The sequence below is a fragment of the Rhodnius prolixus genome, unplaced genomic scaffold (genome assembly GCF_049639745.1).
Source record: "Rhodnius prolixus isolate KJV_2025 unplaced genomic scaffold, Rpr scaffold_8, whole genome shotgun sequence".
NCBI lineage: Eukaryota > Metazoa > Arthropoda > Insecta > Hemiptera > Reduviidae > Rhodnius > Rhodnius prolixus.
In genome coordinates, this window is record NW_027411593.1 from 4,593,231 (window position 1) to 4,618,684 (window position 25,454).

At 30.9% G+C, this 25,454-nt stretch overlaps 4 protein-coding genes and 1 long non-coding RNA gene across 6 annotated transcripts; 3 read left to right on the forward strand and 2 right to left on the reverse strand.

The window, feature by feature from the left end:
- Positions 1-344: 344 nt before the first annotated feature.
- LOC141450731 (uncharacterized) lies at positions 345-4,696 on the forward strand. Its single transcript, XM_074121464.1, has 5 exons — positions 345-483; positions 1,043-1,226; positions 2,409-2,633; positions 2,706-2,878; positions 4,463-4,696. Exons 1-5 carry the CDS (start codon positions 369-371, stop codon positions 4,618-4,620), a joined length of 855 nt encoding a protein of 284 aa, XP_073977565.1. The 5' UTR covers positions 345-368; the 3' UTR covers positions 4,621-4,696.
- On the reverse strand, positions 2,572-8,449 carry LOC141450735 (uncharacterized). The gene is made up of 4 exons (XR_012456271.1): positions 8,196-8,449; positions 5,677-5,792; positions 4,865-5,006; positions 2,572-3,362 (listed from the first exon to the last, which is right to left on the reverse strand). It is a non-coding gene; the product is annotated as an uncharacterized lncRNA (long non-coding RNA).
- On the forward strand, positions 5,798-6,977 carry LOC141450732 (splicing regulator SDE2). The gene has a single exon (XM_074121465.1). It carries the CDS (start codon positions 5,893-5,895, stop codon positions 6,619-6,621), a length of 729 nt encoding a protein of 242 aa, XP_073977566.1. The 5' UTR covers positions 5,798-5,892; the 3' UTR covers positions 6,622-6,977.
- Positions 6,770-17,416, forward strand: Mtp (microsomal triacylglycerol transfer protein). The gene is made up of 16 exons (XM_074121431.1): positions 6,770-6,909; positions 7,408-7,562; positions 8,665-8,868; positions 8,966-9,106; positions 9,511-9,670; positions 10,114-10,256; positions 10,335-10,495; positions 10,743-10,906; positions 11,495-11,610; positions 12,642-12,796; positions 12,887-13,147; positions 13,239-13,434; positions 13,518-13,718; positions 14,146-14,300; positions 14,374-14,541; positions 14,626-17,416. Exons 1-16 carry the CDS (start codon positions 6,867-6,869, stop codon positions 14,765-14,767), a joined length of 2,565 nt encoding a protein of 854 aa, XP_073977532.1. The 5' UTR covers positions 6,770-6,866; the 3' UTR covers positions 14,768-17,416.
- On the reverse strand, positions 16,989-25,384 carry LOC141450719 (uncharacterized). Of its 2 annotated transcripts, XM_074121428.1 has the most exons (20): positions 24,929-25,384; positions 24,583-24,648; positions 23,607-23,705; positions 23,394-23,471; positions 22,634-22,827; positions 21,828-22,556; positions 21,176-21,387; positions 20,948-21,103; positions 20,654-20,736; positions 20,496-20,553; positions 20,071-20,180; positions 19,951-19,979; positions 19,788-19,876; positions 19,474-19,706; positions 19,188-19,360; positions 18,207-18,328; positions 17,989-18,119; positions 17,502-17,645; positions 17,246-17,416; positions 16,989-17,177 (listed from the first exon to the last, which is right to left on the reverse strand). In XM_074121428.1, the coding sequence occupies exons 1-20, from the start codon at positions 25,115-25,117 to the stop codon at positions 17,058-17,060; spliced, it is 3,186 nt and encodes a 1,061-aa protein (XP_073977529.1). In that variant the 5' UTR covers positions 25,118-25,384; the 3' UTR covers positions 16,989-17,057. The 2 variants fall into 2 exon arrangements, with proteins under 2 accessions (XP_073977529.1, XP_073977530.1); XM_074121429.1 differs by lacking the exons at positions 24,583-24,648; positions 24,929-25,384 and adding an exon at positions 24,152-24,406.
- Between the last annotated feature and the right edge of the window lie 70 nt (positions 25,385-25,454).

The window sequence follows — 25,454 nt, forward strand, 5'->3', positions numbered from 1 at the left end:
GATACATTCCTGAATTCTAAGATTTCGATTTTCAACAATTCCTGTCTTTTATATCTATACATTCAACTATTTCTTTAGCGGACATCCTTAAACCCAGAAGACAAATATTTGCCATGATTATTTACTTGCATTGAAGTGAGGTCATGATAACTTTGAGATATTAATCTCTAGCACTAATCACGGCGAAAATAATAAGGAATTTTTTAATTAGGAAATTACGCTGTCACTAATCCTATATCTAACTCCAATAATAAAATGTTTATTATTAAACACTGCAGATGAATAAATGTTTTTTTATCAAACATATGCAACGATAACAGCATTATTATATATTTTATTTTATAAATGTTCTTTAGAGTGACAGTAGGATGAGATCAACTTGTTCAATATGCAGAATTTTTAATATTACTTCTTTTTATTTGTGTTCACAATCGCACACTCTGTGTAATAATTGTTGCAAAATTAGTAAGAATCAAAGGATAAGTAAGTTTAGTACATTTATTTTTAATTTGTTTGCTTCTATTGTTTTTAATAGTTTAATTGAACACTGAAACGCCAGTAATAAGTATATTCTACGCTGAAATAATTATTAACCGTACCTATTTTTTTTTTTTTTTTTACAACTCTTCAAAGGAATAGTTTAGAATTGCAAGCTAAATAACTAGATGAGAGGGTTGAATCATTATCGTTTGGTAAGGGAATATATTTCGAGAACCACTGTTCTAGTGAATAATCAAGCAGCACACTATTTCTTACTAAGGAACTTACCAAATTGAGTGGTCATACAAATTATTCGGCAATTTTCTATATCATTAATAAAAATACACAATACGTTGGCGCACATAAAATACAAAATTTGTGAATAGAATTGCAAGAAACATAGAAAATACTCGTACTATTTAGTACTTTTCATGCTTCTGCCAAACTTAATTATCTTACAATTTGAAACTTTTATCTGAAACTGATAATAGACCACCATGAATAAGATAAAATAAAACGTTCATATTAAGATAATATTAACTATTTTCTGTTTGCATTCAAGATTTGTGTACAATGTGTGATTCCCATCTAGTAAGATGTATAATTCTTACCGATCAACAGAATTGTCCATATGACGAGTTAATACTAGAAAACGCCTACGAATTGGGACCAATAATTTTATTAACCACTGATCTTTTAACTCAAACAAATATCATTCAAAATAATACTTTTTGGGAAACAGCAAAGTACGTTAAATTTTTATTAAAACAAAGGTATAAAGGGTGATAATCTGGAAAGTAAGGTTACAAAACGCGCGTAGCCCTTGCAGGGAAATGTATTATCATGCAAAAGCAAAGGAGAAGTGTCTAAAGTCAATGGCTTCCCAATGTGCTGTTGAGCAAAGAATCATTCTGTTACCTGACAAGTACGGAGTGCGCGTCGAGAATAAAAAAAAACTCGTCTCACTGTTGACAAAATGGACTAAGCAAAAATAGTGATTATGCGGAAAAAATATTCTATACTCCTTTTTTTTTTTTTTGTTTGTTTGTTGGCTTCCTGTCTGTGCAGATTAGCCAGGGATGTACAATGTATTATTTAATGGGATGTGTTATGAGTACTATTGTTATTTTTGTTTTAGTTGCTGTTATGTTTTATGTTTTTATCTATACTCCTTGTAATTTTCAATTAAATTTTTTGTAATTCTATATTTTAAAAAAACCTTACTTCCCGGGCAACCCGAATATATTTATAAATTACAACTAGGTAATAGTTTAGGTAGGAATTCACTTCATTAACTTTAAAGTTTAAGTTTTATATTTTAAAATGCAAAGTCGATTCAGAAGAGATGCTTTTATGAAGTGAGATTTGTTTCTTTAAAGATTCCATCTGTTTAATGTAGAAAAGCTAATGCTTCTGAAGTTGAGTAACTGGAATCTACGTAATTCTCAAGCTGAGACTTAAATTTTTAAAGCTGTCACACTGTTAAGTACATAGTTGAGACATTCTACAGCAAAAATATCAGACATTCTAATGAAACTACTCAAGTATTTATGAGTTACTTTTAAAACATTTGAAATTTCCTCCAGCTGCGAATATTTTCGAGTTATATTGTCATATTCTTCGAGTGTAGTACGCGCAAACCAGATTTGGCTACTTTGAAAAAACTGGCAGCAAGTTTGGAATTTCATAATCCAATTTAAGCTTTTTCAGAAATAAGTTTGCATAAAGATGAAAGGGTGTATGTAGTTGACAACACTGCAGATAACAGATAACAATCTGCTAATAACAGATTTTGATTTTAATAATAAAATATATGTCTGAGATTTCTTTATAACGTTTGAACGGTCAATAAATGAAGCAGATTTATACCATAAAATGTTGATTTTTTTTTCTGTTTGACAAAATTTACATAGCATTTATTTTTACAGTTGCTCTGGCCATTATAGGCTATCACGTTGCGTAGACTGTTATAAATGTCTTTCATCGACGAGGATAAAAGAACATTACTGCCATGAACATCATAATTTATTTATTTATCCTTTACTTCCTGGTGGAACATTGTCCTTCCTTATTGAATATGATGATATCAAATTGTTACAATTTAAAAATTTGCATTTATTTAGTATACAGTACACTATTGAAGGAGAAAAAGGGTATTCTAATTTTTTTACTAGGTTTGTGTGTACTTCATTATAAATCACCATTTAATTAACAAATTATTGTAGAGAGAAAATGTTTTCAATTATGGCCACCAAGGTACCGTACATGTTGCCTTCATATTTTGAATCATACAATGTTTTATTAATATGGCTTTACTCTTTGTCTCATGCTTGTTATGTAACTTACACAATTCAGGCGATTAGTGGCGAAAATCAACAACCATTGGCCACGTTCACAGGTAAGTCTAACGAATGGCTACGATAATGTTTGTCGTCATTGAAATAACCATTCTATACACCCTAAAGACTTAAGGAAAAGCACGTTACCCCCTAAGTTACTTCCTCAACAACCCCAAAGCTACCAGGGCCGATGTGAAGGGATGTTCCTTGGAAAAGCAGTTGGTAGAACCCACTGGGTCGCGGAATAACCAGGTGCAGGAGGCTCATCGATGCACAAGGGAACTGCATCTCCCAAATTGAAGAGAAGGCTCCAAGGCTAGAATGCAAAATTTAAAAGTAGTCTCTACTATCTGGTGACTGCACCATTGTCATATTGTAAATCGAGAAGCTTGGGCATGATGAGAAATGAAAGCATTATATTGTACATATTAGAGGGAAGATGTAACAAAGAAATGAACATTTGAGCCTTGAGAGAGGCGACCGCAACGTCCGTGATTATTGGAAATCCCACTCCACGCGACGATTTTGAAGAAGCAAAAACCCCTGGAACAAAGAGAGCAAGAATAAATTATAAATAATTTTATGTATCAAAAGATTTTATCATTACTAAATAATATAATTATGTTTTGTACAGTTTTATTTTAAAGTGAAAAAGCTCTAGATGGATCTAGTTAACCTGAATCTTATTAACACAATATTTCAAAAAAAAATTAAAATCTCTGCAAGCTTATATTGGAAGTTGTAATAAATAAATTGATTACTTCGGATTTTACTTGAAATTTCGAATGTACCTCAGATAACTTACAGTTCATGTTTGATTTATATTTTAAGAATTTGAATTTGATATTGTGCTTTTTTAAAGAGGCTTATAAAATTAATCTAAAAATAGTTTATGAAGAACAAAAATAAAAACAAATTTATTGAATTTAACAAAAGAATACCACTAAATCTTTTGGATGCGTCACGTGCAATTAAATTTATGCTATGAACAACACATGGAAAATGAACTGTCAAAGAATTCATATTTAATACTCTATTCTGAAGGATATTATTTTATTCCTGCTCGCGCATATATGAATATTTATTGTTTCTTTTTTATAAAGGTCTATACAAACGTTGATAACAAGAATGATCAACTAGAGAAAGCAGAAAAAAAGTAATGCATTTTTTAAGATAATTAAATTATAGTTATGCATTATAATCTGGTTTGAGCACTCAAATCACTTTTTCTTACCACAATTTTTCGTGAATAAAATTGTTTTTAACTTAAAATTTGTTCTAAGACTTCAATATTATATAAGTTTCATTAAAACAGTAAAATGACACGTTGATATAAGGATGACTTCACAATATCATTAGAATCACACTAAAACCAACCTCCTCTGAAAAAGTTCCAAACCAAAGTGATAGAAAGTCTAAGCTGGGCCCAAAAATAAAGAAGTTTTTGATACTGGAGATTGCTTAGGCATTTACAGAAATCACGAAAAGTTGATCTGAAAAGTTAAACTTTCAGTGAAATGCTATTCATTCAACTCGAAAAAACCTGAAAAAACTCGATACAATAAAGTAAAGAAAAGTTACGATAAGATCAACAACAGTTCTTTGCTACAAATTTTTTTTTAAAACAGATTCATATTTTTTAGGGCAACCAATGGATTCAAATTTCATGGATAAAATTACAAAAAGGAGTGCAACAATAGAAGAATTTGGCCATTACTTAATTTTAAAAGAATCTGTATACAATGAGTGTAAACAACTTTGGCCTGGAACAATTATTAATGTGTTTATCCACAACTATTAAATATCAATCATAAATGAAAAGAAATATGTATTCTCTGCAAAAAATAACGAAATAAAGATTATTTCATGCTAATGCTATAAAAGTTTGTTGTTTTTTAAATAGTTATTCTATAGCTAAATTCATTCATAGCTATTCATATTCATAACTAAATTATGTGACAAAATGCCAAAACACATTCGACTCACTCGAATGTCAGACCATTGGAATCACTATTCTTCGAAAACTTTCTAAGAAAAAATATTACCTGTATCAATGGATTCTTTTAAATTAATCTTAAAATTGTTCTTGCAAATTTATCAACATATTATTCAAACAAGATGTACTTCAGCCGGATTTATTTTTGTTTTGTTTTATCTTTGTGTTTGGGAAATTTTCTTTCTTTCCTTCTGGAATCAATGAATTAGTCACCAAAAACAATGAACAATAAAACAGGAATATAACTACTTATCTACTATTGTATTAAATTCGCTACTTGCAGCAATGAATGAATATAGCTTCTTACTTAATATCCCTGCTGCTTATTTAAGCGCTTTCTTAGATAACTCAGTCACTGGACAAATTTGTAGTTTTTTACGATTTTCTCGAAAGCGGGTTCAAGCATTATTTAAAAATTATCCAGGTGAAGTTATTTTAGATCAGTTCTGGGAAAGTTGGAAGTTATAATAGACTTCTTCTAGACTTCATTTGTTATAGGCAATCTATCATATTTTCAAATGTAAAGGTTAAAAGAACGGTAACTTATTATCTCTAATCTCAAAATCTATTAGGTCTGGGGGGTTGCAAAAAAATTACAGTTATAAAGGAGGGTTTGCCCTATATTTTAAAGAAAATTTGGGAATTTTATCTTTTATAGAAAAAGAGAAAAAAATTGTCAAAGTTGGGTGTTTTTCAACGTTACGCTTTTTCGTGCAGTTTTTGACGATCAACCCTTATACAACTGTCCTACCGGACAGTTTTAATATTAGAGAAAACAAAAACCTTGTGAATGTTCCATCAGATTTGTTTAAGAACTAAATTTCAAATATTGTTCTATAAATTATTGTTAACTAAACTTACTTGTTACTGTGTTTTCTGTTTTCTGTCAGAAAAGAGAAAAGAGCACCTTTGGTCGTGACTTGAAAGTTACATCTATCGATTCATACTTAATCGAGTATACTAAACATATGTATAACCTGCAATATAACAAAGAAACCCGTTAGTTGCATCTAGAAGGTAATGTTGATAAATTTGCGTAGTTAGATTGTCTCTCCCGTTTCTTTATAGTTTAACAAAATGATAGAGTTAAATTTAAAGCTTATATCTAATATTCCTACAAAATCAGTATATCTACCTTCAGCTTCATTAAGAGATGTTCATTCCTTCATTTTAAATAATTTTAAATGGAATCCAGATAATTATTATTTACGTTCCAATGGAAAAGAAGTTTTACGTTCTGAAGATATTTATTGTACAGTCCAAGTTATTCCAAAATTGCGAGGTGGCAAAGGTGGATTTGGTTCTATGTTGCGAGCAATAGGTGCTCAAATTGAAAAAACAACAAATAGAGAAGCTTGTAGAGATCTCAGTGGTAGAAGATTGCGAGATATTAATGAAGAACAAAGGTTGAAAAAATGGATATCTCAGCAAGCTGAGCGGGAAAGAGAGATTCTAGAAAGGAAGAAGAAGAAATTAGAAAAACTATCAACAGAACCAAAGCATGAATTTCAAGATGACGAATATTTTGCTGAAAGAAGTGAACTACCGGAGAAATTAAATGATGCTTTAGAACAAGGTATACAAGCGGCAAGTAGTAATTCTTCTGTTAAGAGAAAAGCTGAAGAAGTAAAACCAATCATTAAAAAGAAGAAGCTGTTGATTGATTTTGATGAATTTAGTTCAAGTGAAGGAAGTGATAAGGAAGAAAGTGACGGTGGTAGTGATGGTGGAGGCGAATGTTCTTTAAATATTCAAGGAACCTCTTCTATTAGTAAGTGTAAAAATGTGGACCAAAAACAGGCATAGCAAAAGAATCTTGAAGAAGGAATATGAGTACCCTTGTGTCATTATCGTTATCTTCAGTAACTAAGTGATAATAGTTAATTTAAAAACTTTCGAAAGCATTCAGTAAATGTAAATTATGTATAAAGCTTGAGTTATCTACATTTGTTTTAAATAGATTAAGTGTATAATGTAGACAGTGGTGATCAGAGTGGGGGTTACTTGAGGGATATTCCAATTAGTATCAATTATTTTTATTGTATTAAGAGATGAATTACCAGCTTATTGAGTTTAGCATCTTAATATTCTTTTGTGAGTATTATGTACCTCCATTACCTTATTAAAAATTACAACAAAAAGTTTTTTTTCTTGTAACTAATTTTCAATTTATTAATCAATGATGTGGTAATTTCTTTAAAAATTATTTAGTAGAAAATCATGAATCCTTTATTTATTTATGGGAAACCTCAGAAATCTTTTAAAGATTTCATTGATTATATAAAATTTTGCTTTAATAAACGGAATTGAGTAATAATTTTTATTATTATTATTAATTAAGCAAAATGTTCATTCGATTGATTTAACAAATGTCACTTATGTTCTCCTTCCATTTTTCTCAAGAAAAAAGATATGTGAATCTAAGTTATATATGTATAAGAGGTCAATGACCATGAACTTGATTAGTCCTGCCGATGGCTAGGTTATCAGTAGTTTTGACTATTATAATTTATAAATATAAGTGTAGAGTGACATGATCTTTTACTTCATTTTACAAAATGGTACCTCTTTATCTTGTTCTTTTTGCTTTAGCTAGCATAGTAGGAAGCGTTCCCTACAAGTTAGGAAATGAATATCAATTTGAACTGACAACTTTACTTAATGATGGAAGCAAAAGTTTTATTGGATATCAGATCAAAAGTGAGCTTATACTCGAACAACTCGTCAAAGAACTATTTCTGATAAAAGTAAGTAATCAGTACTTTTTAATTTCATAATACAATTTTGCAATATGGATTAAATGTATCTAAATAGATTTACGCCATATAATGCCCAAGGCTTGAACCGCTGTAGACTTTTTTTTAAGGGAATCCTTTGGGTTGAAATCGATGTAGTTACAAACAGAAACTTTATTGATGAAAGTCTGATTCAAAAATCTTTAAAGTTAATTGAAAATCCGAAACTGATACAAAAACTCGTTTAAGACCGGAAAAAATGCCCTTACATAATTTTCGTCGTTTTTAAACCAAACATTGGTAGGTTTAACTGCAAGTAAGTGTTGTGAACAACAATTTCAATGGTCCAAGCTGCTTTTTCGTAGTAATCATAATCTTTCTATACTGAAACCACTATCGCATTAACAAACTACTCGTGGTGTCAAAGGCATACGTGACATACCAGACAAGTACAAGATAGCTCCCTGGATTGATGGTTTGTATGAGGTTTTAAAGTTAGCTTGACAGTGAGCCCCTAGGAAGAAAAAATCTAAGGGCCAGCACAGCTTGATTCGAACCCGGGACCACCGCGTGGAAATCCAATACGTTAATCGCACTGCAAATCCCTTCCCTGTCTTGACAAATTAACGTAATTTAATTCCTTACCTTTTCAGCTGTAGCTTAGTTTTAAGGATGTGCTGTAATAAATTTATCTAGACAAAAAAAACTATTCTAAAATTGGTGGCAAATAGGGAACCATGGTGTAGTATTTTTTTTCTCTACGTTTCGGGCACCTTCGCTTTTCATCAAGAGCTTCTTTGAGGTTGGAAAGATATGTACGTTTTAAAACTGAAGATAGCTATAAAAACATTGAGATACAAAAAAAACTGTGTAAGAACTTCAAGATGTGGGATCAGATAGTTTGCTGACCAAATTTCGATGCTGGTACAAAGGTTCATCTTTTACGATGTTTTCTGAAACGTGTTGATAATTTTTCATGTGGTCATTAAAAATATTTTAGAAATAAGAAAATGGATTTTTTCCCCCATCGAGGAATTAATTATTTAACTTATGAACTGACTTATTTTCATACACTGAATTACTTTTATATTAATGACTAAATTTTAATTTTTAGTTGAAAAATCCAAAACTGTTTTTTTATTCTAAAAAAAATCATCAGAATTATGGATTTATTCCTCATAAATCAAATATTGATAATTATAACAATGATCCTTTCCTTGTTGAACTTTCTGAAGGAAAAGTTTCTAAGATGTTTGTATCAGAAAAAGATGATAAAGGAATTATTAACATTAAAAAAGCAATCAGCAATCTTTTTCAGGTATTTCATTTCATTTTTAATAGTTTCAGTGATTACTTTATTTGTTTTCATTGCTGCCTCTTCAAGCGGATATCCAATTTCACGATGCATATTTTAGTTTCAGACTTCGAACTACCAGGGAGTGGAAAGTGATTTGAGTGGAACATGTACAGTTAATTATGAATTAAAAACTTCTGATCACATAATTAAAATTAAAGATAATTGCTATTTGCCATATTCAACCGCTTTCAAAACAACAGTAGGTAGTTCTCTTAAAAAAGGCACTTAATACATGAATCATTTTCTCTGGTTTCTATCTTTCTTGTGGTAACAAGAAAGATAATTTTCGAAATTGGGTTTCTCAAGAAGTAAATTCATATTTTGAAGTACCTTTCTACGACAAATCGAGCGTGAAAACTCAACAACTTTTTCTTATATAATTTTTGGCAATTTTTAAATAAAAACAATTTGAAAATTTCTACCTTTCCAGAACCCAATATCAATAAAACCCAATAATATGAAGTTTATAAAGAACCCTTAACCAAAACAGTGGTGGAAACGAAGAAATTCTATTAATTTTTGATCAAGTGACCTAATACAACTTGTGCAGATACTAGAAACTCAACTCCTTTTTTTATAATTGATGACTTTTTTAAAATACAGGTTTGGGGTGGAAAAGTACTATCAAAAAGAAAAGATGATATATTCCTAGAGAATGAGAAGATTATTTCTATTACATCTTGGGAAGAGCATGTCAGCTCACCAAATTTAAGTGAACTTCTTAAAATAAATGTTTCTACAAAAGTTGAAATAAAGTTGACTGGTTAGTCCTTAAAATTATTGATGCATGTATACTGTTGTAATTAAGTTTAATGGAAGAGATTAGTGGAGGAGCACTGTTCAAGTTTGTCCAATTATGGTTTGTTTACCCTCATAAGGCAGCTTTTAAACTTTTGAATATTAATACTGAAAAGTATTTGAATTTGTGTGAACGTTATTTTTGGGCACTGTCTATGGCTCCTACTATTCAACCACACATTTTGGAAGGTATAATACATTTATAATTTTAAATTATCGTAAGTTTTCTTTTATCTCACCGTCCCGTTGATGTTGATGGTAAAGAGAGATCACTGTTCAATAGCCGTTGGTGCTTTAAATGTACCGGGCGTCTGTGACTTCAAATTGTGTACAAAATAGTTAAGTCAAATTGATTTTCAAGTTTTAATTGGTGTATATATATTTTTTTCCCCCGCAAATTGACAAAAGGGATGGAAACGCTTAAGGAAAAGTACCCTTCGGAAGATATTAAAAGCGTTATGACCAAAGTAGAAGCTGAGCAAGGAAAAATCTTTGAAATTTATAGTTTAGAGCCACAAAAAATTGATGATGAAAGTGTGAATTATCCTCGGGTTTGTATGGAAAATATTTTTCTCAAAAATGAATTGATTATCTATATGTAGTAACTAATTTTATTATTTTTATTACAGTTTGCTAAAGTAATTTCAGCAAACGCGGAATTTTTGGAAAATAGATATTTGGGAAGTAGTAAATCTGCGGCGGTATTTATTGAAGCTGTTAAAGCTGCTAGAAGATCTTCTTTACAAGATATTTTTAATGTTATTAATTCTAAAAGAAATACAAAAATTCTGTAAGTGAATGCTTAAATATTTAATTAATTTTGAAAAGTTTGTTACCAATTTTTTTGATCTCTTATTTCTATGATCAAAGTTGAATAATAGACTTGAAGACTAATTAGAAATAATAGATACTCCTAGTTCACACAGGCGTCGATGGCCCGGTGATCATTTAACCACATAACGTCGATCTTCAGAAGAATTAAGTATAAAATCTTTTGAGTGTTTCGTAACAGATTTTTATATTATTTTGTTTGACAGTCCACAGTTGATGGATATTTTGGGAGCAGCACAAACTGTAAATACGCACAAGGCAGCTTTTAAACTTTTGAAAATTAATACTGAAAAGTATGATTTGAATTTGTGTGAACGTTATTTTTGGGCGCTGTCTATGGCTCCTACTATTCAACCACACATTTTGGAAGGTATAATATATTATATAATTTTAAATTCACTAGATTTTAGTGTTTTGTAATAAATGAATAGTCCTCTTTAGGCTTATAAAGTAAAGAAACGCCTACTTTTTTAGGAGGGCTTTACGTCCAACTAACAAATTAGTATTTTATAATGTAGTATTTATAAGTACTCTGAGCTAGTTTTCAGTTCTTAATTTCAGGTCTCTCATGTCGTTTGTTTAATGGTTGTTAAATAAAAAAAAATTAGAGAAATAACGTTAAACGTAGTTAATTCACGTTTATTTTCTCAAATTTCATGTTAGGAGCAAAAAGTTTGAGTTTATACTCTAAATAAATAACTACAAGCAATCTTTTCATTAGGAGGTCTTTTGCAAACTAAATTGTGAAATGGTAAATTAATATAAGAATAAGAGGGTTTAAAATTTATGAATTATTTCAATTGTACCAATCTAATCTTCCATAATTGTTTTAATTTGTAGAAAGAGTACAAAAGTCGAAGTAATATGGACATTTCATAAGTTACAAACCTATTAAACTATTTATAAATTTGACTTCAAGTACTAATTATGTATGATGAACATTAAAAAATTGTTTTAGAGCTCCAGCTATTAATCAAAAACCAACATAAAAGTAATAAATTATGGTATACTATAGTTTTAACCATGGCGTCTGCAGTTAATAAATTTGCAAGGGACCAAGAACATTCTGACGAGGTATCTTCTTAAATTTTATTATATTCAACCATCTCACAAAATGGTTAATTTCTTATGGTTTGAAAAGAAATTGGAAAGATTATGCCCGTAAATAGTTTTTATTTCTTCTCTTTGTCCTTCTAGAACTTATACTTTCAACTGGTAGGTTTGCGGACGTCTGTAGTCTCCGAAGTCCATGTTCTGAATCCATAATTTAGGCATCTTTGCTAGAGGACTATCCTCAAGTTAGTCTTCTTAAAAGACCGAACTTCCCAACCTTCCCATCTAATTTTGTAGATCCAAATCCTAGTCCAAGTATTCAACTTTGGATTTCTCCTCATTCGATAATAGACTTCTTTCATTATTGAGCTTCCATTATTATGAATCGTACATCTCCCTCAAGGCCTTCCTTTTGGAATGCCTGTCAGGTACTTTCCACCAAATTCATTTCAAATTTTTTACCGTCCTGGCCCCCATCAGCTGCACAAACGCCTCCCTTTTTTTAAAAAAAGAAAATAAAACACCTGTAAAATGTAAAGATATACTTAAATATATACCTCCCTAAAACAATCACCATAAAAGTCTATTTTAGTTACCTACTTAATTATTGATGGTACTCAATAATATTTTCCTTTCAAAATGTGAAAAATTAAATTAAAAAAAAATGTTAAGAGGTTCAGTTATATATGTGAGCTTGATTGAAACATTTATATAAACTACTCACTGTGGATGTAGGTCGATATCCACTTATGTACCACTTATATTTAACCTATTTAGAAAAATCAATTAATTTTAAAATCTACTGTCTGCGTTGCTTGATTTCATTTTTTTTTTATTGAGCTAGTATATATAATGATTATATTTTTCCATTCATTTATAAAAAGTAAGCACGCGTTCAACAAGGACTTATTCAGACATAAATAGGTATATGTAGCAGTTCAAATTTTAGTTCTTGAGATATTAAATTTTTAGATTTCGCATTTTAAAACACAGTATGTGCGTAAAGTGTGAAGTAAGATACACGTACCATTTATTTATAAAAAATGTTTTAGATTGTTGCACAAACAGTTGATCTATTAAGGAATTTTGTAAAGAGATGTAATGGGAATGAACAATGTGAAGAAATATATATCAAAGCCTTATCCAACATTCATAGTGAAAAATCCATATCCGTACTCTTGGAAATAGTAGACACTGCGTCAAAAAAGTAAGAAAAGAAGAAGTAATGTCTATAGAATTATTCTCTTAGATTGTTTACTTATACTTTGTAAAACAAATATTTATAATTTTAACTTAGGTCAGTAGCGAGAGCGCTGAAGGGAATCAGTAAAATAACTCCAAAATTTTGGAATAATGATGTTATTAAAGTAGCCGAGGAAGTGCTACTATCAAATAGAACTTACGACAGTAGCGCTCGAATATTTGCATTGGACTTACTACTTCTTTCTAATCCTTCATTGGCCCTTTCCAGTCGAATAGTTTCCATTTTGAAACAAACAGATAAATCCAGAGAACTAAAGGAATATTTGCTGCAGCGATTGGATGAGTTCCCAGAAAAGTAAGTTAAATTTGTGAATAGAGTTTAGTCAAATTAAAACTTAGTATTTTTAACATTTTTTACTTATTAGAAATATTTTTTTAAAATTAAGGAAGCAAATATACAGTAAAAATCTTTGCAACAATTACGATGCTCTTGCCCAAGGTGGCCTTTCTACCACATTTAGCAGAACCTTCATGCCCAATGGAACTCTTTCAACTTCACAAGAAATCGTTGGAGGCATACTGAAGCAAGGGCATGTGGACGTTAATTTATTATATAATGGAAAACTTGAAAACCCTTTTGTAGTTAGTATTTAAACTGTAAATTCCACTTGCAGAACATTTACTTCTCTGATGATACAGAAGTAAGATGTAAAATATTTTTTCAGTTAGGCATATTTGCTGGAGGACTATCCTCATTTGTATCATCTGATGAAGAAAATTCGGGAGATGATGAAACATCAACGGCTGGTCTTGAGTTATCGGTGTTGGGTGTTGATTTGAGACCTTTTGTATTCTTCAATGGTACCGGAGAACTGATGGGCCATGTTTGGTCAGGAACAGCGTCATCACTTACACCAGCTTACCAGGTAATAATTGTTGTTTCTGGCGTGTTGATTGACTTCATCTGAGGAAGAAAGAATTGAGATGTCTTTCTGACTTCCAGTTCCAACACTCATAAAGTTTCTCTTTGTCACTACAAAATATGCGCACCTTAAGATTCTTGAGAGAGATTCCTGAGGCTACAATTCGCGCTCTTCATAATGATTGAAATACGTGTAGTGCTGTTTCTTCTTCTTTCTGTTAAATCTACAAAGGCTATACGATGATAGGCCGTAGCGGAGATGTATGCCGTAGCCCTTCTAAAGCCCTAGATCATCAGAATGGTCTCCCTTGTTCAACCGCAATCCTGCTCAAACTTCAGATTTCTTATTTTTCATCCGCCCGATTTTTTATCTTCTACTCAGTATGTTAGAAGATGAAAGACTGTGATTTAATCAAGTCTAAAAATTCTAGGCGTTATTACTTTTGGAAGACAATACAGTTCTCATTCCTTTAAATATTGGAGAAGTTCTAACATTACGTTTGGAATCTGCAGTATCTGCAGATCTTTCAGGAGAAATAGAAATCAGTTTATGGAATAGAAATGCCCAGTCTCTGGTGAAAAATAGGTAATAAATTGTTCATTATTATGTGTTTCATTCATTCTTAGTGAGTAGTTATGAATTATAATTTGTTCTTTAGAGCTGGTATTTTACTTCGAAATGTTGTGTCCATAAATGCACCGTACTTTGAAGCAAACTTAAGTGCTGATTTAAACATAGAGCCTGAACTGAACTTGTCATCTGATTTGGATTTTTCTAATGGGGCCTCCCTCTGTTTACAGCTGTATCAACCAAAGATTTTTGTCAAGTATGCAACTTATTTTATTAATTTATTTTTGAGTGTTAGCACGATTCATAAAGATATCTTACTATTTTTATTATTTTGTTATAGTGGTAAAATTCAAAATTGGGGAAGAATTACAGACACGAAAAAAATAGCAAAAAGAATTCTTAATCTAGATTTACCAATAGAAGGGAAATCTTATTCTCTTAATTCAAAAAACGATGAAATGTGCAAAAAGGTATTTAGTTAATGAATAAGAGTAAATTAACATTTCGTTTGCGTTTACCAAATGTTTTAGTACAACTACAAGAATCTTGAGCTAAAAATTTAATAATACTCATAAATTTAACAGCAACCAATCAAACATTTTTAATTAGCACAGCTTTAAATCTGTAGTCAGTTACATACGTATATAAATAAAACTTAAAGTAGTTTATTTTAATAATTAAAAAAAGTACCTGTATGAAGTTGCTATTAAGTCGGAACAACTAGAAATAACGTTTTGTGATTCCTGAAATTACAAGAAAAAAAAAAAATTGCTAGGAAGTGATTTTTCTAGCTGGGAATTAGTAAAAGTAAAAAAAAATCATCCCATATTGGGATTGCCTAAGTTTCTAATGTTTAACAAAGTGCCTACATTCCATGAAGGCAGATTTTGTTAGGTTCCTATTTTATCTGACCATTCCTAATCTTTTTTTTATATTGAAATATGTGTGACACTGCATTGCATTAATCTAAATATATGTATATTCTGTCAAAAATCTAATTTTCAGGCAAAAGTGTTTTTTTTTTAATGTGGAAGACGTATCTTTAAGAATGATAATTATTAATAGTATGAAATTAATAAGATCAGAAAATGTTCATGTTTAAATTATAATGTATGTTGTTAAAATATAAAATAAAATATATAATTTTTTTATGAGGGAGAAAATATTGTTTATATGGCATAAGATCATGATAAGAAAATAAAGATCCATGATATATTAGAACATATCTGAACAGAAAAGTTATTTTTAGGTGGTAAGATGCATTTAATAGATTAGTAAACTATGGCCTCTGTGTTAAATGTCTGATACGACTTATAATGCTCGGATGCCAAGATCGCTGAAGGAATAGCAACCAAGAGTAATTAAATGATGTAAAGTTGGTGAACTGGGAACCGCAGGGAGGCGAAATGCAATTGATTCTAATATTATCTGTAGGGAACCCTACATGGTTATCGTTATAGCTAGTAATTAAAGTATAGAAAGTGGGACTTATAAGGAAAGTGTATACTATTACGAAAGGACTCTTAAAGAAATTTAAAAAAAAATGTTTCTTTAAGAAATAAGCTTACCCCGACGTTACACCTCGCAGTTATCGACGTTGATATTTTATTATTAAGATTAGGAAATTTTCCTGGCAAATGTATATATGTTTCCATAAAAGACGATTTAAAAAAGTAGAAAACCATATGTTTGAAAATTCCTGAATTACCTTTCATTTAACATCTAGATTCCTGACCTTTATCAATATTCTTCCTGCTGCAATGATTTTTTCAGATGCATTGCAACGAACTTGGATTGCGAGAGTTCGAACATGAAAAGTCAAAAATATTAATTTTGTAGGTTCTGCGGAACTAAGATTGCCGATTAACTTCTTTTGGGAAGAAGCATGAGTGCGCTGCAGTTATTGGTACATTTTTCAATTTTAAGTCAAAAAAATCGCCAACGTCTACAGGTGTACATATAGTCGATTAAAACTGTAGAATAATTGGTTCTCGGTGATTGGTTTTTTCGCAACTGAATAATACTCATTAAGATTTTTATCTTTATGAACCCATCAGCTTCCCAACATCATGAGTCTTCTTTCAAGTTACCTATATTTTTAAAGGTTTTTTTAGTTTCTGAACCCACTTTCTTAAAAATTCTTCAACATTTTTCATAGAGCATTTATTTTTGTTTTAAGTTCTGAAACTATAAATCGATCAATTCTATTGTGGTCCCAATAATGTCAGTTTACACATTCTAATTAAACCATTTGGGAAACCATCTGGGGATGTAACGACTCTCGGTTCATTAGGGAAGTTCTAAGAAGAGCAGGAAGCCGGATGTTAAGAATAAAAAAAAATTCCTAATGCCTAAATCTTTCCTTTAGCTCTGAGCAAGTTCATTTTTTTCTCCCAGATAGGGAGTAATCGTCTTCTCCCTCCTTGCTAATCCTGATATGCTTTTCTTTCTGTTTCTTTTGGATTGCAATTTCTAACCATTCTCTTATCACTTCTCTCTCAAATGAGGACGTAATTCATTTTCTACTATTACTCTTGAAGGCTGTACTTGAGTAATGGCTTGTTGATCATACTTTAGATTTCTGCAACATATATAAGGTTACTCCAATGATAAGAGGAAAAGATTTTTCTCTCATAACAGGTTAGTTAATGAAATAATTTACACAATACTTTCTGTACTCAGTTATTCAATAATCAATGAAACTTCTAAAAAATATAGATTACTTTATTTACATAATTACAAAATATTCACAATATAAACAAAAAACTTTATTTAGAAATCGTCTGAGTCTTTCAACTTATCTAGAAAACTAATTTTATTCCGAATATCCGTTGCAAATCTTAACTTCTTTACAGGAGCTGTGACCAACATGTCTGATTTTCTTTTAAGGGTCTAAAAAAAACAAAAACAAAAATTATGAAATTGTACAAGTGCACAGATAGAAGCCATAAAATACTTACCTCTTCTTTAAGTTCTTCTTCCATTTTTGGTGGTGAAATAACTGCAAAAACCATTGATTTTTTCCCTTTTGACGAACCTATAGGATTTTCATTCAAACCAGTATTTGAAGAAATCTGTGCAAGTTTATTTAGGACCTTCTCACTTCGGTTCAAAAAAGAACCTCTTTTACTCTGCAAATTTGAAAACATTTTCATCCATAAATCCAATAAATTAAAGGTTTTTAGTTAATAATAATTCTAATTGAAAGAAACCTACAATAAGTCTGAATTGATGCTTTGGATCAGGTGACTTAATGGTAATCTGAGGTATTTTAGGTTGACTTTGAACGGATTTGCCAATTTGCTGCACTGCCTTCACTGATGTAGGTTGGTTTTTTGGGATGTCATCCAGATTATCAATCTAGAAATAAAACCGATCAAGATAAAGTAATTTTTTTCCACCATTTTGTGTATGAAAAGGCCCTAAGGCAGCCGAACCGATAGAGGCGAGTCCTGCAAAGCTAAGATGTACAAGGTTCGATTCCATAATATGGGAACTTTGTTGAAAAGTATGTTTGTTAGTTGCCTCCGTTCATGATACCTAATTTGAAAGTTGGACGTAAAGCACGCCTGAATAAATTGGCCTTACTTTAAAAAATAAAAAAAAAAATACAAACTTTTAAATAGAAATTTATATTTTAGAAATCTGGCAGTTGCAAAAAATGAAAGCCAGCTTAATACCAATAAAATTTTAATATACTTACGTTCTTTTCCCTCAGGAATTTTTCACGTTCCAGTCTTGTTTTTCTCCAGGTTTCATCGTCTTCATCTCCAATTAGATTATTATCACAGTCATCACCATCCGTATATTTATCGGGATCCCTATTTTCATTGTCTACAAAGAAGAGATTCACTTAACAATCCTGAAGATTTGCTAATGAAATTGGAGTATAAAAATAATTAAAAAATGAAAAATATTTACCATCATTATACCATCGGAAAATTCGCTGCCTTTTTGGTCCATCTGAATGTAGTTCCCCATCTTCCAAGAGAAGCTCCTGAAGCAAACGTACTTCTCTGTTATCTTCGGCCATAATTTCTTTGCTGCAAAAAAATAATAAGTTAGCAAGGAATAGTCAAATTTAGCATTAATAATCAATCTGGGCTGGCTCCAGGGGTTCTCAGGCTAGTGTTAAGGGCAAAGACGCCTCATTTTTCAATTCCTAGAGCACACTTCAGTGAGGTATATAATGAAGAAGCATTGCCGTCAATAACTAAATTCGAGAGGGAGATTATATGCTTGAGTTAAAATACTGATTATATTTCTTCTCTGGTCTCCAAGTGATAGCGGTTTATGTAGCAAACTAGTAAAATAGAATCACATTCGGGCTGGATTTTTTCCAATGTTTTCTCTCTTCCTGACAAATTAGCATTCTTTAGGACTGTGGGATACTTCCTGAGTCTTTTGTAATCCCTAAAAGACCTAATCTGGTGGGAATCTCCGGCCAGTTACCATTAGGAAGTGTGCCACTTTCCTTGGCTAGCAAAGCTTATTGGGGACTGTGTATATGGCATGCTGGCCTTAAGTAACAACCCCTCCAGCCCAAAAGACCGAACGCTGTAAATTAGGGATTTCTTCGTAACAGCCGCCAGGTCTTCGCCACCAAGTCCGTGTGAATGAATCGCCCAGCGTTGTTTTAATAAAGTCTCGAGCTACAATCATAAACACCTTCCTTTTTTATTTAAAACACTGTACAATAAAATTAATTTTTAAAGGGTTATTAGGAAATCCGCAAATTAAGCTTTTTGCTAAAGAGTTACTAAAGGATACGATTGCAAACCTTCCACAAAAACCTTAAAGCAGAGTCTCAAGATCACATCAGATTTTTTTGTAAATAATTAAATTTATAAAAATAGATTTTTTTTTTAAATGGTTCTCATCGTATGTACGTTTGAAACTTACAAATGAATTTTCCCTAGTTCTCTTTGAAGTTTTCTTTGGCTTATCTTGTCCTCATCTCCAACTTCATCTTCAAGCTCATCAAGATATCGCTCATCTTCGTCAGCACTTTCCCAATCTGACCCAGACAGTTCAGCTTCGCCATCTAAAAATTCTTTGCTAATCTTTCGAGCAAGCTATATAAACATTGAGGAAAAAAAAAAAAAAAAAAAAAAAAAAAAAAAAAAAAATTAGTCTGCCATAAATTCAATGAATGAGTTTCCATGAATAATGAACATCTACTTCTCACCTCATCTTCTTCGTCTTCGACTTCCACCATATTATCTTTTTCTTCAAGATTTTCTTCTTCTTCTTCTTCGCTTAGTAAATCTTCTTTTTCACCTTCAATGCTGTCTTCCTCTTTTTCATCATATCCCTCTTGTTCATTTTCATCATAAACAATGACATTATCAGAGTTTATATCCTCCTCAGCTTCCTTGTCATCCTCCTCAGCTTCCTTGTCATCCTCTTCATCTTCATCATCTGCATAAAATCCATGAATGAAAAAAAAAATCCCAGAAAGAAAACAGATACCTACGCATTTTTATTTATGTATAAGGTAACCTGAAATATATAATTTCTTGGTTCTAATTTTATTTTTTTGAACAACAAATTCGTCTTCAGAGTCGCTATCTTTTGTAGCAGCATCGTATCTAGAAAAATTCAAAGGGCAACATAATTAGATTGGTTTTTGATAAACATTTCACTTGTAGAATTCACAACTTACAATTCTTCAGCATCTCTTATATCTCCGTACTGAAAAAAAGTTATTTGTTTTAATAAGGGAAAAATGTTACAATTCCTTTATAATAATTGAACTAATTGAACCGATACCTGTAAAACTTACCTGACTTTCACTTCCTTCCTCTGTTTCTAAATCTTTTAAATTGAAGGCCTGGCTAGTGAAGTGTCCTGAACATAACTCCAATAAATTATCCACAGTCTCGTTCTGACTTTCTAAAAACAAAAAAGTTAAATTAATATAAGACTATCAAAAATCTATATTTGAAATTATTTATTTTTTTAGATAGTCAACATCTTTCTGGTAATAAAACTTGAAGTTATACAAATTTTAAAGATCTATATCTTACAGGGAGAGCATTAATTTTAAATAATGCAGCCTAATTTGTGATTACGCAGTAACATCAGTTTTCACTGAAACCCAAGAAAAGTAGTTTCGAAGATATGTTAATTTGGGGAGGATTCATTTTAAGAGATTTAACTTCACGAAAATATTCATACAGATAAAATTAAATAAGTGAAAGTAATTACCAGTAAATTGTTTGGTCTTCTGATTAACTTTCGGCATATAATCGACTCTAATTTGTTTCTGAAAATGTTGAAATACATTTTATTTATAAAAAAAAACAAAAAAAAAAACTTAATTATTGCGAAAAACAATGTTTCAATTAATAAAAAAAATACTTTACATTTTTTCGTTTCTGTTCTTGAAGGCTGTCTTCATCAGAGCGATCGCTCTCAACCGTGTTTTCATCATCTTCTAAATCCTCATCTAAATTTATTATTATTAATATTATTGGTCTTTAGTTTTTATATTACAAACTGAAATTACAACTTTTTACAAAGAAAGATGTAACTTTAAATATTGTCTACATGGTCAAAAACCGTCAGAGAATCATCTAAATTAATATTCCAAGTTTATTTCAGAACTTGTGAACAAATGTGTATTTTTACCATAATGGCCTTCCTATTACCATACATACCTTCGGATACTTCGGCTTCGTCATCAACAAATGGATTTTTAACCTTTTTTTCTTTTTTATCTTCAATTAACTCTTCTTCAGATTCACTTTCAGTTTCATTCTCAGTTAAGTCCATTATTTCTTCGTCTTCGATTTCATCAACATCTGCTTTGTCTTCTACATTAAAAAAAATAAATAAATAAAGCTTAAGAAAAGACTGAGAAAGGATTCAAACAGGAAACTAGTTACCTGGCTCGATTTCATCTTCATATAATTTATAATCTTGTACCCTTTTAGCAAGTTGCTGTTCTCTTAGTTGCGCCATTTGCTGTTGAAGAGTAGCCTTTAGCACATTCAATTTCTTGCCTAGTTTTGGCAACTTTTCCTCATCAGTAATACTAATTATTTCTTCCTTTAACTTAGTTATTTCTCCTTTTGCATTTACCTCACTAGATAAAATACTGTTAAAAAAAAGTTATGTTTGATATTATCTTTTTATTATGCAAAAAAGGATTAAAATTTACAGATTTTAACGAGATATCAAACCTTGGATGGACATACACAAAGACAGTTCATAAAACTGTCTCTGACAAGAGGACAGAAATTTAACTGAATGAGACCTTCCAGTGTTAGATAAATAAATAATAGTAATAATTAGAAAAATAATAATAAAAAAGGTTGAAGCAGAAATCATAATTTACGTTGTTTTTTTTATTTTAGTTTGAAATAACCAAATCTCATTCTATATTACAACCCTAGAAATGATTAAAAATAAGTCAAAACGAAGAGTAGTGTTTTTTTTTTGTTTTTACTTATTGACTAATCCTAAAAAAAGATCCGGTTGCTGTTCCAATTGTTTGCGCCCGATATCTTTATTTCTATAATTCAAAATAAAACTTACCTCATTTCTTCAGTCTTTTTTTCATTTTTCCTTTTAAGTACAAGATGTTTCATGAATCTTTTCTTAAGATCTAAAGTTCCAACTTTAGGCAAATTTTCATCCAAAATTATGATACCATCAGATGAACCAGATATTTTCGGAGTTAAAGTGAGTTCAGGAATTTGATTTAATTTTTCTTTCAAAAAAGAAACCTTCTCATTGGTATCCGTTCGTTCATTACTAACTGAAACATTTCGGACATCGCTATTTTCAACATCCGAATCAGCAAATATGTCAGTACTCGAAGTCATTTTTGAAAATCTGATTTCTTGAGAAGTGTTAGTTAATAAGCTTGGTATTTCGCTTATAATCTCATTATCACTGCCAGATCCTTTCGATACATTTTCTGTAGAAGTGCAAACGATTTCTAGGGAATAGTTTTCCTTTTGGGATGATTTCATGAGGGTAGGACTTGCTTCTGATCGACCAGAAACTGCCCCAGGCAGATCGACTCTTTTAATTGCCTTCTTTAAAAACTCACTAGAAAATTCATTTACTTCTAATGAAAAAGGAACTTTTTGGCTGGGTTTCATTAAAGATTTTTTTTCCATATTTTCTTCATTATTTTCAGCGGTAGTATTCATCGTAAATTTATTTTCAATTATTGAATTAGCTGTTTCATCTTCACTTTCATCACTTTCTGAATTGAAAAATTTTTCAGCCAGTTTTTCTCTTTGTTCAATTAGTTGCCTTTAAATGGAATAAAATAAAATTAATATCTTAACTAATGACATAAACCCAATAATCTTATAATACTTAGAACTCACCAAACTTCATTTAACTTTTCTGGAGCAGCTTTCAAAGGAACAACAGAAATAGATTTTCGCCGGTTAAGAAAATCAGCTAAACTTCTTTGTTTTGGTCGATGGTAAGGTAAACTTACTCGAGATTGTCGGACCATTCTTTGAGATTCACTACGAATTTCATCCAAAGCATTCTGTTTCGATTTTCTTGAAGATCCCTGAAAGTATATTTTGTCAGCAAAACTTTTTTTTTTTTTTTTTTAATAATAATAACTATAAAAAGATAAATAGTTCAGAACAAAGATAATGTACAAGAAGAACAGAGATTTCAGGTTGGGGGTAAGGTAAGGCTTGATATACTCTGCCCCGACTTTCTACCCGGAAATATTCTACATTGTTGTGTCAGTATACCGTGCAGAGTCACCTGAAATGGTGGTCCATGCATCCAAGCCTCTTCGCCCGCGTAAGAACTAAGAGAGATTTGTTAAAGCTGAATTTAAGACCTACTATTAACGGAGGAAAGGGAAAGATCAGCTCTTCACATAGCTCTTACAATATTCTCCGCTATATCTGGAACGGATAGGAATTTTTCCTATGCAGCCACGATACCAAGGCTTTGGATGACTGAACCACAAATATTGATCTAGACTAATGATATTCCAGTAAAGCATTATATACATCATAAAATACGATATACTAAACTGTGATTATTATTTGTAATAAAATATTGTAATTATTTTCATAAAGCTACAAGCATTGAAACTACATAACTCAAAAAAACAACCTTCTTCTTTTTTGCAGAGACGCCTTCCGTATTTTCTGTGCCGTCTTCATTCGGCCGTTTTACATCTTCTAAATCATCCTTAACATAATTTAATAATACAAATTAAAATTCCGAATAGTATTCTCTAAAATACAACAATTTAATCCTTTTTTAACATAAAAATCTTTTGGCAGACGTTTCAGATTATATTTTTAAAAAAATTAGTTTCCTTACATCAAAAATATGAACTTCACTGCTCCCGTCAGAATGATGAAATCCTTCTAATTCTGTTACTTTTACTTTATTCCCATCATCTGGTGATGATTCCGAAGCCTGAAATTACAAAAGATCATAAACATATGATTCTTCATAAGCAAAGTAAAAACGTTTAAAGAGTACGTTTGCTCTACGGCAGAGAAATTAGGCAGGGATACATGAGAGCCAATATTCTCTTCAAACTATGTTTTTTAAATGTCTAACTCTTAGACGAAAGCCAGGCCTTCGATCGTGTTTAGCATTCTGGATTATTGCTCAAACTAAAAAAGGAGTCTTCCTTTAACATACTACCTCACTCTGCAATCCTATCTTAAACATAGATTCTTTCAAGTAATCTTAGCAATCTCTCCTTTCTCAACAATGGTGGCGGGAGTGCCGCAGGGGAGTATTCTTGGCCCAGTCAACAGTATACTCATCAAACATACCTGTACAACCCTCTACACTGTCTGTGTGTACAAGTACACACCCTTCTCCAACTTCATACAAGTTACAAAAACACTTACATAAAGCTGCATCCTGGGCAAAGAGGCGGATTAAAATGAACCTACAGATATACGAGCATGCCACGTTTACTCTCCGGCGGGGCTCCTGTCTAATAAATATCATATCCTTATATATATATAAAAGGATAAATATCCTTTTAAAACGAAAGGCGGTTACGAAAGTTAACTATTTGATTACAAAAACATTAAAGTCATTATGAGAAGGCCGAAAATCTTGTATATATAGCGAACCGAGAACGATTAAAAAGTTAACCTCCTTTATGTCGAACTCGGAAACCTAATAAGTCCGTACATAGAATAAAAACGGATGTTTAAATCTATCTAAGCATCTGATATTCAGTTTTTTGTCTCAAGTAAGATATAACGTATAGTAGTATTCCATTTATATTAAAAAAGAGGCAAACATGCTGAAGCACTATTAATTTTTTTACCTTCTTTACTCGTGCAGGGACTTCTGCATTATCTGCTCCAGGTTCCAAAAAGTCTTCTATTTCATTCTGAAAATAATTTCAATGTCAGTACATATCATATAAATAGAATTGATAAAATTGCCATCAGATTTCAATAAAACTTAAAACTCAAACTAAATAAATTTGCGAGAAAATAATAGGAACATTAATAACAATCTTAAGGGTTAAGGACTTCACGTATCTCAAAATAAATAAAAATTAGTTATTTAAAATTAGATAGTTCAATAAGAGTTTAGAAGTAAAGAAAATAAGGTTATTAAATAAAAACAATTATTAGATTAAATTACGTAAGCTCACTATAACTAACATTTGATTTTAAATCGAAGGGAATATCAATTTCTTTAGCACAATTTTTTTCACCATTAACTTCATAACAATAAATATCTTCCTTGGAATCATCACTAACACTTTTCTTTCCAATTGTAGATTTTAAATATAATTCTTCATCGTTACTATTATCTTCACAAACAGAGAACTCTTCAGTCTCAGAAGGCATTTTGTAAAAATTCAAACAATAAATACACTTATCAGTAAAATCCTATTAATATGTAATCACTTAAAAAAAAACAAAAAAAAACTACAGGTTTTTAGAGTTAAAACTATAAACCTAAGACTATATTTTACGAGAAAATGTGTATGTAAAAACGGAATTATAGTCTAAAGTCTAGGTACAAAAATCTAAAAAGTATGGATTGTATAGTACGAAATGCAAGACAAGGCACAGGATAAATTTCATTCATGCCTCGAGAGTCTCGAATGTTAAGTTGAAAGTTGATAGAATTAAGATTCCCGCTTTCACGCGGGAATAATTTAGAGATAATGGGGAAAGTAAG